This window comes from Archocentrus centrarchus, chromosome 5, assembly GCF_007364275.1.
Source record: "Archocentrus centrarchus isolate MPI-CPG fArcCen1 chromosome 5, fArcCen1, whole genome shotgun sequence".
Classification (NCBI taxonomy): domain Eukaryota; kingdom Metazoa; phylum Chordata; class Actinopteri; order Cichliformes; family Cichlidae; genus Archocentrus; species Archocentrus centrarchus.
Genome location: NC_044350.1, coordinates 30,808,388 through 30,824,280, shown reverse-complemented (window position 1 = coordinate 30,824,280; position 15,893 = coordinate 30,808,388). Strand labels below are relative to the sequence as shown.

The 15,893-nt window shown below is 39.7% G+C and overlaps 2 protein-coding genes and 1 pseudogene across 2 annotated transcripts; 2 read left to right on the top strand and 1 right to left on the bottom strand.

The window, feature by feature from the left end:
* The first annotated feature begins 2,954 nt into the window (after positions 1 to 2,954).
* LOC115780783 (transcription factor HES-5-like) lies at positions 2,955 to 4,109 on the top strand. Its single transcript, XM_030730185.1, has 2 exons — positions 2,955 to 3,052; positions 3,157 to 4,109. The coding sequence occupies exons 1-2, from the start codon at positions 2,990 to 2,992 to the stop codon at positions 3,475 to 3,477; spliced, it is 384 nt and encodes a 127-aa protein (XP_030586045.1). The 5' UTR covers positions 2,955 to 2,989; the 3' UTR covers positions 3,478 to 4,109.
* Positions 4,110 to 9,411: 5,302 nt separating this feature from the next.
* Positions 9,412 to 10,642, bottom strand: LOC115780690 (transcription factor HES-5-like). Its single transcript, XM_030730031.1, has 2 exons — positions 10,520 to 10,642; positions 9,412 to 10,404 (listed from the first exon to the last, which is right to left on the bottom strand). The coding sequence occupies exons 1-2, from the start codon at positions 10,640 to 10,642 to the stop codon at positions 9,976 to 9,978; spliced, it is 552 nt and encodes a 183-aa protein (XP_030585891.1). The 3' UTR covers positions 9,412 to 9,975.
* Positions 10,643 to 13,890: 3,248 nt separating this feature from the next.
* On the top strand, positions 13,891 to 15,079 carry LOC115780450 (transcription factor HES-5-like; annotated as a pseudogene).
* The last annotated feature ends 814 nt before the right edge of the window (positions 15,080 to 15,893 follow it).

Here is a 15,893-nt window from a genome sequence, read left to right as displayed (position 1 = left end):
AGAGGATGCACTTGTATTTTATGTGATGCTCAAGGCACACGTCTATTGTTCCTCCAGTGAAAGCAGTGAAAGGCTAGAGTGTGGGAAAGCAGGAGAAACTCACTCACAGAGTCCCGGTGGAACAATAGATCCCGACCTTTGCCCTGAAGGGACAGAGGATAAACGGAAGCCGGCCTTCAATAAATGATTTTGTTTTCTTTAACCATTGCTTGCTCCTCTTTACCCAAAGCAGCATCATCATTTCATTTAGAAATGGGCCATTTCATCTTTTTAATCTAGAACCACTATTTTTATCTTAAGGTGTAAAAAAAATTTAACATGTGGATGAAGAGCAAAGATGTGATCTAAAGAAAAAAAAAAAAGGAAAACTGCTGGAAGGGCATTTTTCTTAACCATGAAACCTGAGGATGGTGTCAAACAGAATATATTTAACTCAATGCATAAATTACATTATTCTGAGATACAGTCTCATGAAAAATTACATTAAATTAAAAAAAATAAAAATAAAAAAAGGCAGCACTATGTTAATGGGTCCTGAGGAAAATGATGGTAAATTTGTAATATTTCTACAATGAACTGCTAAACCTTAATTGCAGTATTAAATATAAAAAAAACCTATTTAAGTACATTGTTTTTAGTTACACCACTATAATAACACAATAAAGTCAGTATTAACTAAAAGAAAGATGTTTGTTTTTAAAAAAAATAAATAACCATTCTTATTTGTCTACCAAAATTCACACAGTCTTTCATGATCTGGTTTAGTTATGCTGTCATTCACCTACTGTATCTGTGTCAGTATGGCCTTCAGAGGAAAACAATTGTTTTTATTCCTGCTCTACAACTTCTCCTGTATTTGATTCTCAGCATAAAGACCTCACTATAACTCAAGTTTTCAGCAGCAAAGAGAAAACCATGGAACAGGCTTCATTGGCCAACAAACCATTTAAAACAAAAACTATCAAAATAAAAACAAATACTACCAAGGCAAAGATTAACAAAAATATGGAGAAGAGGCATGACCTTATCTGAATATCTTCAGAAGCACTAGCATATATTGGAACACTAATACAAGCTACAGCATTGGAAAAATACTAAGTGTTATTAGCTAGTTAGCTACTTGGTCTGTAGTGAAACTTCTCAGGAATTACCTTTTATGGTTGAGGCAATTTGAAATGAGCAGAACTCAGAGCTCTCCTACCTGTTACGTAAATAAATAAAAAAGAATGATGGCCAAATTTGGTTTGTTTGTAACGCCACAAATTCCTGTCAGAAAGCTCGGTATTTGGGGGACGGAAACACTGAGGTTAGCAGGAATCCTCTGAGCTGCAGCCTTCATTGCTGCTTCATTTTCCAAATGACTTTATCACAAGATCGGGAATTCTTTATCAAGTATAACTAAAGAAATTATTGCAGTTATTCTCATTGCAATTATACCTAAATATGTTATTGCTAAATTAGACAGCAAAAATGAACCTTAATCTCAGCAAATCTCATACCTGTGGTTGGAAAATTTTCACATGCATCAGTTAAGATTCTCCTTCTTGCCAAGCTCTAAAATTTTCCTGGTTCAATTGAAATGTGTTTTATGGATAACACCTCATGACAATGAAATGAGTTATGACTCGTTAACTTTTTCGATTTTTATTGCCTCTGTGAAAGTTGTCTTTTCTGTCTTTTATTGATGTCTCTTTTTGTTTGTTTGTTTTGTCTATATTTTTGGCCACCAGCTGAATGAATGCATGTTTGTGATGTGTAATTAAGTAAGAAGAAAAGAAATTCGCCTGAATGGGAACAGTCTGTCAAATATTTCAACCCCAAGCTTTGACTCAGATTCAGAAAACACTTTTTTTTTTCCTGCACAAAATTACATCTAATTTTTAACAGAAATGATGCATATTTTAAGAGTTTTATCACACTTTGGCCAAAAAAAAGAATCCTCAAGTCAACTTGCAGATTGACTCATGTCAGTTTTCTGGTAAAGGGGGGAATGTGGGAAAGCTCTGGAGAACAGAGAACCAGCAGCCGACTGATTCTCCAGAGGGATTTGGCACACTTCATCCCATGAAACCACCCACCCACCCTCACAGCTGAAAAATCAATCTATGTGTTAGATACTAATCAGTCGTGATTTTGAATTAAAGATCAAAATGTATGATAGTGATAGAAAACTGCAAGTCAGACAGGCCAAAATATTTTGTGTTCACTTTTGATAAACTTGATACTTTTAAATCTGTCAAAGCCGTCCAATGGGATCTTTTCCCTCCAGATGGTTGGTGATGTAATGCTTTCAGGCAGCATCTGCCACCGAAGTCCCCGTGGTTCATTGAACACAGCACAGAGAGTCAGTGTGGGAAACTGAGACCAACTTGCTACTCACACTGACTATACGGCACGTGGCAAAGGACACAAAGGGCAGCAGTGGATTGAGTAATTTAAATGACATCAATGAGTGCAACACTCAAGTGATTAATGATCCAGCTTCACGCATTATAATTGATGAAAGATTATTAAGTTGTATTGGATTAAACTTCACACGACACCAATTTGATAAACTACATTTTAGGTTTGGGCTCAGTAGAAGCACAAAATGTGACTAGACTATATATCACCTTTTTACAGTTTTGTTATTCACCCATATGTGCAATGGGATGATAAGCATGTGTTTATTCAGAGTCACTCATCCCTGCAACAGGCAGCAGATCTGCTCTCTTCAGGATCACCACTTTCCCAGATTCATATAGAACTCTGTAAGTATCTCTCCATCTCCCTCCAGCCCTCCACCTGTTCCCCTGGGACCTATTATCCCCCGGGAATAAAGGAGCATGATGCTGCTCCACATACCTTATTGTGTCACCGAGCTCTCTGATTGGCTCAGACTGTGGGAAACCTCAACCAGAGTAAGACCCACACATTCATATGGAGACGGTGGAGTATAAATAGGAGGGGTGAAGCCAGCAGAGATCAGAGTCTCTGCAGAGATCCAGCCATGGCACCTACAATCACTGCAGCAATGGCCAATCCTCAGGAACATCCAACTCTGACTCACAAGGTAAACTGAAGATTTAATGTCAGTAATCATCTGTGAGTGTTTTGTTCATGCTAACACAGTCCTCCCGAATGAGGTTAATAATGACTTTGTTCTTCTTTCTGCAGCTCAGAAAGCCTCTGGTGGAGAAGTTACGCAGAGAGCGAATCAACAGCTGCATCGAGCAGCTCAAGTCTCTCCTGAGTCCAGAGTTCCTCAAACAGCAGCCGGACTCCAAACTGGACAAGGCAGACATCCTGGAGATGACAGTGTGCTTCCTGATACAGTTACAGCAGCAGAGCCAACAGCAGAGAAACCGACTGAACAACCTCAACAAGATGCAGACTTCCTCTGATGAGAACCTGAGAGAGGCTGATCTGTTTCCTCTGAGCTCCACAGTCCAGATCGGCATCACCAAAGACAACAGCGCCCTGTGGAGACCGTGGTAGACACCTACATACAGCAGTCACAGCTACGATAGTTAGAAAGACGTTGTTGATCAAAGATTGTTGGACTGAATTCTTTGAAATTCTATGCTCTTGTTCTTCTATATGTACAGAAGGTTTTACTTTGTGTGTTTATTGTGTAATTTCCAGAGGAAATGACAGCAACACTGTATTTCGTATTAAGAAAGAAAACATCTTGTTATGCATGAATCAAATTGATTCCATCAGCAGTTACTATTATTCCTCACCATACTTCATGCTTAGGTTGTCTATAATGCTATGGTAACAATTGTTATCTTTTAAATCATTTTGATAATTTGATCAGAAGCTTTAGCCATTCTTCATCTGAGCCGCGGGTACACGTAAATGTTTATTTTTTTCCCTTAAAGGGTTAATTGATATCACTCTGTCACAGTTTTCCAGTGACTCTGAATGAACATGTGTGTGTGCCGATGTCATCATCACATTGTGATAAGAATTTTTGATCTGTTTTAAAGGTTGTTTTTTATTATTAGTTGTGTTTATTAAGAGTGAATTGACTTGTCTTTCATAAAGACAGCTGCTTCTTTATGCACTCTTGAGTGCAGTATTTTCAACATCTACAAGTTTTTGCTGTGATGTATCATCACCTCCTGTTGGAGCATTTATATTTTATGTGGCTCAGTTTGTCTCGCTGAATAAACAAAAGCCATATGGAAATGATGCCTCTTTCTTATTTCTAAAGCCATTTGATTACTTTGGAATATGAGCTGAAGTAGAAGTTTCACTCTGCAGTCTCACTCTGGTTGAAAGCTTTAAGTCATCTTCTCTGGTTTCAAAATATCTGCTTTTAGTCAGATAGATTACTCTTTTGGGAACCTTTTGAATTCTTCTTGTCTCTTTTACATAAAAATGCACAGTATAAAATAAAGTTACACACACATGTTTACATATTGGTTGTGGTGGTTAAGGGCATGGTGGTAAATCTTTGCCAAATCATCAAGAATGAGATTGCAACACCGGATTGATAGGGTCCCAGGTTAACATCGACTGCCTCCGGTGCTGTTGGCCAACAGGGTGCCCGTGGAAACTGTGCTACTGTTAGCCAAAGACAGTGGAAGAGGGGAGAGGGAGGGTGTGTTCAGAGGCCACAAGAGAGAAGCAAAGGCAGAAGTGTGGAGGTGAGAGTGGGGACTTAAAGGGATAGAGCTGATGGAGAGGAGGAAAGGACATCTATGGGGTGTGCAAGAGACCAGGTGGAAGAGAAGCAAGGCCGGGAGCTTTGGAAGTGGATTCAAACACTTCTACCATAGTAGAGACTGGAAGTGAAATGGAGTAGAGGTAATCTGGAAGGAACAGTACGTGAATAGTGTTGTGGAGATGAACCTAGTGTGAGGAATGTAGAGTAACATGAGTGGAGGAATATGCAAGCAGGTGAACTACATTTTATACAGAAGGTGCAATCTAAAAGAGATGGGAGACTGCAAGGTGGTGGTGGGGGAGAGTGTAGCTGGGCAGCAGTGGGTGGTATGCTGTAGGATGGCTTTGGAAATCAGGATAGGGTGATTAAAACTAGGAAATGTACTAATCAGTTCAAACTCAAGGGTAAATGCACTAGTAGTGCTTTTCTGCTCTACATGAGAACTTTATACAGCATGTCCCTTTAACCCATTTGCATACACATTCATACAAGCACTTTCTATTCACACAAGCACTAACATTCACACACACAGTCACACTCCGATGAACGCATTAGCAGCAACTTGGGGTTCAGTATCTTGCCCAAGGATACTTTGGCATGCAGACTGGAGCAGCCAGGGATCAAACTGCCAACCTTCCAATTAGGAGATGACCTGTTCTACCTCCTGAGCCACAGCCAGCCACAGTTATGTGATGTGCAGAGCTGTAATAACTACAGAGGGATAAAGTTAATGGGCCATACCATGAAGCTATGGGAGAGAGTTGCTGAAGCTAAGTTAAGGAGATAAGTAACAATCAGTGAGCATCAGTTTGGCTTCATGCTGAGAAAGAGCACTTCAGATGTGATGTTTACTTTGAGAGTACTGATGGAGAATTATAGAGAAGGTCAGAAGGAACTGCACTGTGTCTTTGTGGATTTAGAGAAAGCACATGATAGGGTGCCTGAAGAGGAACTGTGGTACTGCACGAGGAAGTCAGGAGCGTCAGAGAATGAGAGGATGGTGGAGGACATGTATGAGTCAAGTCAAGTCAAGTTTATTTATAAAGCACATTTAAAACAACGATGTTGACCAAAGTGCTGTACAAGATCTATAACCCCAAGGACTATACTAAATTAAAAAAAATTAAAAAAACAGGGGTGAGGTGTGCGGTAGGAGTGGCAGAAGGATTCAAGGTGGGGGGTGGATTACATCAGGGATCGGGTCTGAGCCCCTTCTTGTTTGCAGCAGTGATGGACAGGTTGACAGATGAGGTCAGACAGGAGTCTCCATGGACCAGGGGTGGGCAATTAATTTTCCCAAGGGGCCACATGTGGACGGCCAAAACAGTGAGCCTTAAAAGAGATAAAATTAGCACTGAGCAGAATTTAGCTCAGCTAATAACCTGCCTAACTTTACCTTCATGCAAGCAATAAATGAATGCCGCAAAATATAGAGGGACCCATTTGATAGTTATGTCAGCTGGGCTCCTGCCCTCTGGGTCCTGGGGTACTGCTCCGCTGAAAGTTAAGTTTTTGGCACCCTTCTTGTGATGGCTGCTTCCAGCATAATAATAAGATAATAATCACAAAGCATAAATCATCTCAAACTGGTGTAACTGACAAACATGCAGCAAGTGTATTATAAGCAATTCTGGCCCAGTGAATACAAACACACAATCTCTTTTTATCTTTTTAATCTATGTTTTTAATTACAGCAAGCACCTGAAAAACAACTGCAAAACTGACATATAATCAGGCTCGTTCTCTGCTTATCTCCTCTCCATCTGTTTGCGTCTATCTGCTGTCTGTGTAGGGACTCAGGCCTCTCATTTCCCCTCCTCTGAGCCCCCCCCTGCAGCTCCCCGCACAAGGCTGAACGTGCCCCAGTCACACGCCCTCCTCTTTCTCTGCTGCTGGGAGCCACAGCGACACACGGCTTCCCACACTCCTGTATGCAGCCTGCTCAGCAGCGCACACAATAGAAGTGTGTCTGCTCTAACAAAGCCTCAGGACCGTTCTCAGGCAGGGAGAGGACAGAGGGCCACTTCACAACCATCTGGTTTTGCTGTAACTCACTGCTAAGAAACAGAGTGAGAAAATGCAACATTGATGAAGCTTTTAGTTTATTTTGAAGATTTATTCACATTATTTATTTGGGCTTTCTTTGTTTTATAAATAGAAATAAGTAAAGACAGAAAGACGGGCACTATTTGTGAATAATTGTCCATTTATTTCAAGAAATAAGTTGTATTTGTATCATGCATGCAGTCCTTTTTACATTTTTAGATTAGTCTCAATAAAATGTCTGTGCTATGTTCCCTCATGGTCATTGTCCATGGTCTAAACTTCACAGAAGGAAACAAAATTTTCCCATGTCCACTTCAGGAAGAGCATTTTCCCACTGACCTCACTTATGTATGGCATACAGATAAAGCATCCCACCTGTTCTCCATGACAGCCATTAAATTCGCTCTATTGTCCTGAGCGCTGAGGCCCCTGATTGGCCAAAAAGCAGCGAGAGCGCAAGATTCGCAGCATAAATAAGGAGCAGACATGCAGATTTAAGCAGAGACATCGTCTGAACCTTGACAAGCAACACCAGGAAGCACCAAAACCTCGTCATGGCTCTCTATGCGGACCTCACTCTTCAGGACACCGTGAAGGAGCAGCTGTTTAGGTGAGCTTAAGTTCTATGTCTTTTTTCCTACTATGAGCTCTCAATCAGAAATATACTCTTCACAAAATTGATAAATATATTAATGTAATTGTGACTTTTCTCTCAGGTGTAAACTTCACATGTTGGAGAGGAGATGCAGCACCGGAGTGGAGAAGCTGAAGGCCCTGATAGCAGAACATCTGCAGAATGGTCTCCCCCTCTCAGACTTACTGGAGAAAACAAAGTCATTGCTCACCTTAAGAAAAGCCCTGCTGACGCACAACGGCTACTCCAAATATTCAAGGGACATTCTGCGTCTGTTTCCTGACGCAGAGGACGACGTGGCTCCACTGTGCTTTTAACAAGCCACAACCAACAAAAAGTCACCAACACTGGATTCAATTCATTGCAGTTTTAATGGCAGTGATGAACTCGGTGTTAAAAATCTACTGACTGCATTACTTGCATTGTGACAAGGAGATTCTCACAGGCGCGCGAGGCTTGGTTTTTAAGTAAGCGTTTGTTCCACCTCATAAAATGTGATTTCAGCCTCACTTTAACAGCAGCCGGTGGAAGATGATAGTATTCAGAGTCAAAGGTGGTTATTGACTGTGCAGAAAATGTGTTTTTTGCTGCTATTTGTGGGATTTGTGCTTCTGGTGGTTGTAATTTTTGTTTGAAGGCCACAGAAGATAAACCCAACCCTGAAACTATGCAACAATTAGTTGTTGTTTGTATTATTAGTGTTTTTTTAATTTCACCATCAGAATTTTGTCGGTCTAACTTTCGCATTTTATGCCAACAGTGCCGTGCTGACTTATTGTTACTGTGAAAATCCTGCGTAGGCATTGTGTGATTATACTTTGCATGTGTATCTCGCTGCCTTGTTTCAAGGTATGTTTGATTATATCCTTTAATACAAAAACCTTTCTTTTGAAAAGGGATTCGTCTTTGTTTATGCTGTGTATGCATATTTTTTTATTTGTTAGTTTTGTTTTAATTCATCCAAAGTGGATTTTAATTTGTTTTTGTGTTTTTGCATATTTCAAGAAAATAAATGCCTGAAGATCAGAGTCTTGTTATGTGGCTTTATTTTAATTATTTTGGGAGAATTAAACCATTTAAACTTTGTGAAACATTTTCTGCGTTGATTTAAGAAGCTTCCCCTGAGTGTACGTGTAATTTTAAACACTGTGCTTCATGACAGATGCTTTTTTTAAATGCAAAGAAATGTTGAAATGATGAAAAGATGCAAATCATAGACTATGACAATCATGCGATTTGAAGACATAGAGCTGGGGTCCTCAAAGTGCATCCCACAGGCCAATTGCAGCCCTCGGCGACCATTCTCGTGTGACCGACAGGCACAACAAGGAAAGCACGAACTGCTCTGCGTTCCCCTTTATCCAGTCTATGATATACCACCTCAGAGTGAGACCAAGAGAGCATTTCCTTAATTTCCCCCAATTCAACTCCTCTGTTCTAGCCATCATGGGAGACTTAACGTTTTTAATACTGACAAATACTGTGGTGGCGAAGAAATACCACATCACAAGGGTTAAAAAAACAACAAAAAAAATACAGTACAGCAACCAACAATAATGTGTGCATTTTTCTTGTGTAGCCCTCAGTCATATGCTGACTCCCTAAATTGTCATCAATGCATTGGGAACTGCTGAGCTACAGTGTTGCATTGAGCTCTGCCGTTAATCCATCATTCAAACACTAATGTGCTTTCAGAAAAGTGCTTTAAACCCCTCCCGGCATGTGCTGCAGCTGTCACGGGGGCTCACACCTTATTGAGAACCTTTACACTGTTATTTTCCTTCTATGCTGCTTTATGTAACACCACATTTTACAGTCACTGAATGTGCTGTAAGCTATGAGCTCATAGAAGAAGGGTTTACCCAGCATCTCTCTCTCGATCTGCTCTACGATCTATCATATTCTTATGTGATCCTCACAAACTGACAGTCACTCCCTGACCAAGTGATAAGCAGGCTCAGCATACTGCAGCTAAAGCTATGCTGTTGTTGCGGGTATCACATTTTTAAACATGCAGCAGAGATTTGTTGTTTTCTGTAATTTCCACGAGTAGCTGATAGAAATAAGTCAAGCAAAATTTGTTGTTTTTTTTCTGATTGTTTTATTGCGCATCACTTGGCTTGAAGAGATACATTCATTTTGAGATATTTTCCAAATAACAAGGCCTCCACTGAAGGCATGTGCGCTGTCACTCACAGAGCCAATAGGCAGCACATTTGTCTCCAACTTTATCTGCTAAAAATGCAGACAGTTAACAAATTTAAAGGACAGAAAGGACATTTCAGTCGTTAGAGTGCGTGGATATCACATTAAATTTTAAGCATGTTCAACATGCATGCACAATTGTTAGCGCAACCAACAATATTCGGGAATTCACACTGGGAATAAAAATGCCTACTTCACAGAGTAATGCCTTAATCTGAATGTGACTGCTTTTGAAATACAAAATAACGACCCACCCGCTGTCTGCAAATATTACAGAAACACAGAATCTCACCTTTACAAAAGGCAGTATAAATGAAAGAAAAATGCAGCACAGATATCAAAATAAGATAACCACAGGAACAAGTACAATTACAGGTACTTCTACAGAGATAGAGTTTTTACATACACACACACTTTTATACAAGTCTTTAAGCTTCTACCAAGGTCTCCACAAAGCAGAGCTGACTGGACTCTTGTCTTTGATAATGCTTGTCTGGACTGTGGAGCTCAGAGGAGAGAAGTCAGCCTCTCTCGGGTTCTTATTGGAAGAAGCGTGCAGGTTGTTGACGTGGTTCAGCAGTCTTCTCTGGGACTGAGTCCTCACCTCGTCTTTGGACAGGAAATGGACCATTTCTTGGACGCACCTGGAGTAGCCCTGATCGACTGTTGCTGAGTCCACAGCTCGACGTTGCTGCTGCTGCTGCAGTCGTCTCAGGAAGCAAACTGTCATCTCCAGGATGTCTGCTTTCTCCAGTTTGGAGTCTGGCTGCTGTTTGAGAAACTCTGGACCCAGGAGAGACTTGAGCTGCTCGATGCTGCTGTTTATTCGTTCTCTGCGTAACTTCTCCACCAGAGGCTTTCTGAGCTGCAGAAACACAAACAATATCCATTAATAAACTTATTCAGGGGCATAGTGTTAGCACAAACAAAATGCAGTTGCCTATAACGGATATTTAAATCTCTTTGAATCTCCAAATTACCTTGTGTGTCAGGGTTGGATGCTCCTGAGAATTAGTCATTGCTCCAGTGACAGTAGGTGCCATGGCTGGATCTCTGTGCTGTAGAGGTCTCTGCTGAGAGAATCTGATCTCTGCTGCCTTCATCCCTCCTATTTATAGTCCCACATCTCCATATGAATGTGTGGGTCTTGGTCTGCCTTGAGTTTCTCACAGTCTGAGCCAATCAAAGAGCTCAGCAAGACAATGAGGGATGCAAGACATTGAATGGTGTTATTGCCTTAAGGATAATAGTTAGATCTCAGGGGAACAGCTGGCGGGCTGGGAGGGGGGGGGGGGGGGGGGGGGGGGGGGGGGGGGGGGGGGGGGTGATGGAGAGACACGCATGGATCTCTGTATGGATCTGGGAAATGGTGACCCTGCAGAGAAAGCTGATCTGCTGCCTGATGCTGAGATCAATGACTTTGACTGAGCACACGCTCATCATCACATGAGACAAATCTAAAACCGTTAATGAAAATGTGTTTGAGACATTCCCATCTTTCTGCTTCATTTACAGCAAATGTGCCACAATTATGTGTCATTTTAACCCAACTAGAATGATGGAAAGTAATTCTCTTGCTTCACGGAGTTATTTTTGCTGAGGTTGTAATGGCACAAAATTTAAAATGCTGTTCTGGATACAACAGAACCTTTCCCTGTCAACAGCTGGCTCAATGAGATATTTTTAATAAAGTTTCATTGTAGCTATAAGGAGTATCTTTAACCCAAAAATTCACAGTTCTATCACACCACGAGCAGCACATGATCAATTCAGGAATGGGCTCCCTTTATCCTATCATAATCATAAAAAATGCCTGGAATGCAGAGAAACAGTCTGAATCTAAAGGAGGAGAAAAAGAGCCTTTGAATGTTCATTAATCCCAAACATGTCTGCATTCCTTATAGCAGTTTTACGAAAGCCTGGTAATGACGAGTCTTGATGTCTGGAATTTCCATTCAGGGGCAATGAGACAAAACTCGTAAACTGACTCCATAATTAATGTGATGTGCAACCAGACACACTTCTTTTGTTCTTGAAAGCAGTAAATGGGGAGAGTGTGGGAAACCAGAGAAAACTCACTCACAGAGCCCCTGAGGGATAATAGAGGCAGGCTAGACAAAGATGTCTGTGAAGGGGGAGGAATTCTTTACCACCGAATTTAAAATTTTTACATATTTTACTCACTCAGGCTGAGCAAAAAGGTTCATTTAGATTTCTTACTAATGATATTGCTTGTATATTTTGATAGTAAAACTATTCACAATACTTTGAGAACTTTAATGTTAAAATGTGTGTGTGTGTGTGTGTGTGTGTTTTTTTAATAAAATGCAAATTAATTTAAAACAAAATGGCATCTTTTTTGTAGCTCTTTTTTTTGTAGCTCTGCAATGTTATCCATTTTTTGTGGTTACAATAACTTTTAACAGGAAAATATGATTAAACCAAAAATGCACAGGCCATAAATCAGATTGCAGAAAATTCAGATTAAAGTGATGATTAATATATTTTAAATACCTGACAACTACATAATTGTAACAGTGTGTATTAACTGAATACATTTAAATGACAAAACAAGAAGTGCAGACAGCATAAGTAATATAGTAACAACTATAATGGTGTAAAACCTATCTTTAATAATAATATATACTTTATTTATCCCTAAAGTAGCAGCCAAAACATTAAACACAATTAACAGCATTAAAGTCAAACAGCTCAATGAAATACAATATGACAAAATAAAAAAGTTTAATAAAGTGAAAAAAAGGAGTTTAATGAAACTGAAAAATGAAATAAAATAAATAAAGAGATAAAAAAAGTAAAAATCTATGTAAAGTAAAAAAAAATTAAATGAGAAAAAAATTCATAACATTGCATAAAGTGCAAATAATAAAGGAAAATTATGACATGTCCTCTTATCTCACTGCGTATTTATTAAATGTATGTATACTCCTTAGGACTGCATTATAAATGCTGGATGATTTTAAAGTAAAGGTGTGTTTAATTAAATTTAATCATGAAATACACATCCAAATATATCTTGTTGGCTAAGTGTTAAGTTTCATCCCTAATCAAAATATTTATGTTTATACTCGCTCGCCTAGCTTAATTAGGGACGGTGTCTACACAACAAACTCTTCCCTCTCGGGAGAGCTGGGAGCTGCTGGTGCGGGGATGAATTAGCATTTAACAAGGCACATGCCCATTGTTGAGTGAGGGCTCAGTCAATGAACAGAGTGTGGGAAAGCTGTGTGAGAGCAAGTCACAGTTCAGTGTGATTAGCATCTTCAGCCTCACCAGCACCTGACTGCTCTCCAAAGGGGAATTGGCACACTTCAGAGGAAGATTTCCTTCACTGCTTATTCTCTTTCTCCTTGTATTTCTTTCTCTGTTTGTCTCCCTCTCTCTGGTGCCAACTCTGTAACTTTTGCCAGCTTCATTTCCACTCTGTGTAATGGGTCATTATTTCAAGCTAAACCTCTTTATTTATTTTTTTTTTCCCTCTGATGGATGCCAAACTGCCATGGTACTGTCATCCTTATTTTAAAAAAAAAAGGTTAAAAAGACCTTTGTTTTGCACAGTGTTTTGACAGACACACACATTGTGTGAATGCCACTGGTTTTAAGAAACTGCTGCATAATTGGACAAACTTTATAGACAGAAGATAATGAATATATTTTCAGGAATCAGCTGATATCTCAGGTGATATTTTATTTCCTGACTGAGAAAGTTATGCTACACTTACACTAATGTGCTGGATTTAAAAAAAAAAAAAATTAAGGTCCTCAATAATAATTATGCATTGTGGCTTTAGCAGATGACCTTCTGTTAGGTTTAAGAGTATTGTTTAATCTTAAAAATAATAACTTTGCCTTTAAATTTTGCCATTTTATTTTGAAATCAACATCTAATAATTGAAATGACCGCACAAATGTGACACAAATTTTTGAGTATGAGGTGTTTTAAAGTGTGTATGGCATGCTCTCACGTGTGCGATGGGAAAATGAGCGTGTGCTCAGTCAAAGTCATTGATCCAAGCATCAGGAAAAAGATCTCCTCTCTACAGGGTCACGGCTTTCCCAGATTCATACCCCCCCCCCCCCCCCCCCCCCCCCCCCCCCCACACACACACACACACACACACACACACATCCCCGTCCCCATGAGTCCTCCACCTGTTCCCCTGGGATCTAACTATTGTCCCCCCGGCAGTATAACATTGGCTAAACATTCAGTGTGTTGCTACTCCCTTATTGTCTTGCAGAGCTCTCTGATTGGTTGAAACGGTGAGAAACTTCAGCTAGGCCAGAATCCACATATTCATATGGAGATGTGGGATCATAAATAGGAGGGATGAAGGCAGCAGAGATCAGATTCTCTCTACAGAGACCTCCTACAATCACTGCAGCAATGAGCAGTCCTCAGGAGGACCCAAGTCAGACCCACAAAGTAAATTGGAGACCCATCAATACTTTAACATATTTTTAGAAGTTGTCTCACTTATTGCTTAAGTTACACACCAGACAAAGTTTATCAATGATTTTGTTTTTCTTTTTGCAGCTCAGAAAGCCTCTGGTGGAGAGAATTAACAGCAGCATTGAGCAGCTCACGTCTCTCCTGAGTCCAGAGTTCCTCAAACAGCAGCCAGACTCCAAACTGGAGAAGGCAGACTTCCTGGAGATGACAGTTCGTTTCCTGTGACGACAGCAGCAACACCATCAAGGTGTGGACTCAGCAGCTGTTGATAATGGCTATTCCAGATGTGTCCAAGAGGTGGAGCATTTCCTGTCCAAGGAGGAGGTGAAGACTCAGTCCCAGAGAAGACTGTGGAGCCACATCAACAAGCTGCAGAACTCCTCTGAGAAGCTGAGCGAGGCTGACTTCTCTCCTCTGAGCTCCACAGTCCAGACCAGCTCCACCAAAGACAAGAGTCCAGTCAACAGTGGCCTCTGGAGGCCGTGGTAGTCGCCTACAGACTGGAGTTATTACAAGTCACCATATTGGTTAAATATTAATAATATTTCAATTTTTTATCAAGAAATCTGTGTCAGATTTTTGTTTAAAGTTCTGTTGAACTGATAGCTTCTTTCTTTGTGAAAGTTTTGTCCTCTGAGAAACACAATATTGTTCTCTATTAATAATTTCTCACATTGATTTATAACTATGACTGTCTATTACTGGTCAGCAGTGATCATATTTAGCTTATATTCTGTGCACAGGAGTTGTGAAATTTTACCTTTTTTAGCATTTTCTCAAAAACAAAAAACAAACACCTTTTCTGTTGAACTTCTACCGCATTCATATTTGAAAGATTTTTTGTAACCATATTGGGTATATCTGTTCTATTATTAACATATTTTGCTGTGTAAAGGTATGTGAAACTTATTTACTCTTAATTAGAGTTGGTTCACTGAGCTGCTCATTCTTCTCTGATTAAGGGCCTTGACTTGAAATACAAGTTTTCATTGTGATGCATCATCACCACTCATGCCTCTGTGAAGGTATGCAATCATGATGTGACCCGTTTATTCTTCATGAATAAAAAAATAACTGAATACTGAGTTGTGTCATTTTGTTCTTTATTCTGACCAAAAATACATAAATCAATCAATCAACACTGATCAAGCTTTTCTGATAGCGCAGAGGTGATATTGTTTATTGGAGTACCGCATTGTTCAGACACATGAACCACATCTTTAAGTGAGATGGGTCTGACAAACATCCTGTAGCTGCTGTTGAGAGACACATAACTATTGCTGCATTACTTCATACTTATGATGGCTTGTAATATAAAACTGACCATTAGATCATTTTCATCTGTTTTGCATTTATTAAACTTAAGGTTGTTAAACTCCTGAACATCCTAACCAATTTCCTCTCATCTGAGGGTGACAGTTTGTGTCTTCTTCCAGATCTCCACAAAGCAGTGGTGGCACATCTGAATACGTGTTTGAACTCTTGGAATCTACATTTGTTCAAAAATGGCTCCAAGAGACCTTCCAGGCGCCACTAATTAAACGATTTATATTAGTGTATGTATATTTGAGCCTGTGTGTGTACTTTTGACCTTGTGTGGATTTAGAGAAAATCCTAAATAAATTCCAAGTTGTGTTTTAAAATAATTAAAGATATATGCTGTACAATCATTCCACCCTGGATGAAGAACATTTAAAAGAAATCATTCAAAGCCCAAGATGACCATGACATTCATGCCCATGATGAGTGGATGTAAACTTTTGACCACAGCTGTCCATCCACAACTTCTTAAATCATTTATGTATTTAGTTTTGTTTGTTTGTTGTTGTTTTGGATATGCAAATAACCATTACTTTTGAATTCTTTTTTTTTTTTAAGTC

Excerpts from the sequence above, each read along its gene's own strand:
- LOC115780783 (XM_030730185.1), top strand. The coding sequence starts at position 2,990 with ATGGCACCTACAATCACTGCAGCAATGGCCAATCCTCAGGAACATCCA. Across the intron at positions 3,053-3,156 it reads ATCCAACTCTGACTCACAAG|CTCAGAAAGCCTCTGGTGGA; the intron begins GTAAACTGAAGA and ends TTCTTTCTGCAG.
- LOC115780690 (XM_030730031.1), bottom strand. The coding sequence starts at position 10,642 with ATGAAGGCAGCAGAGATCAGATTCTCTCAGCAGAGACCTCTACAGCAC. Across the intron at positions 10,405-10,519 it reads ATCCAACCCTGACACACAAG|CTCAGAAAGCCTCTGGTGGA; the intron begins GTAATTTGGAGA and ends GTGTTTCTGCAG.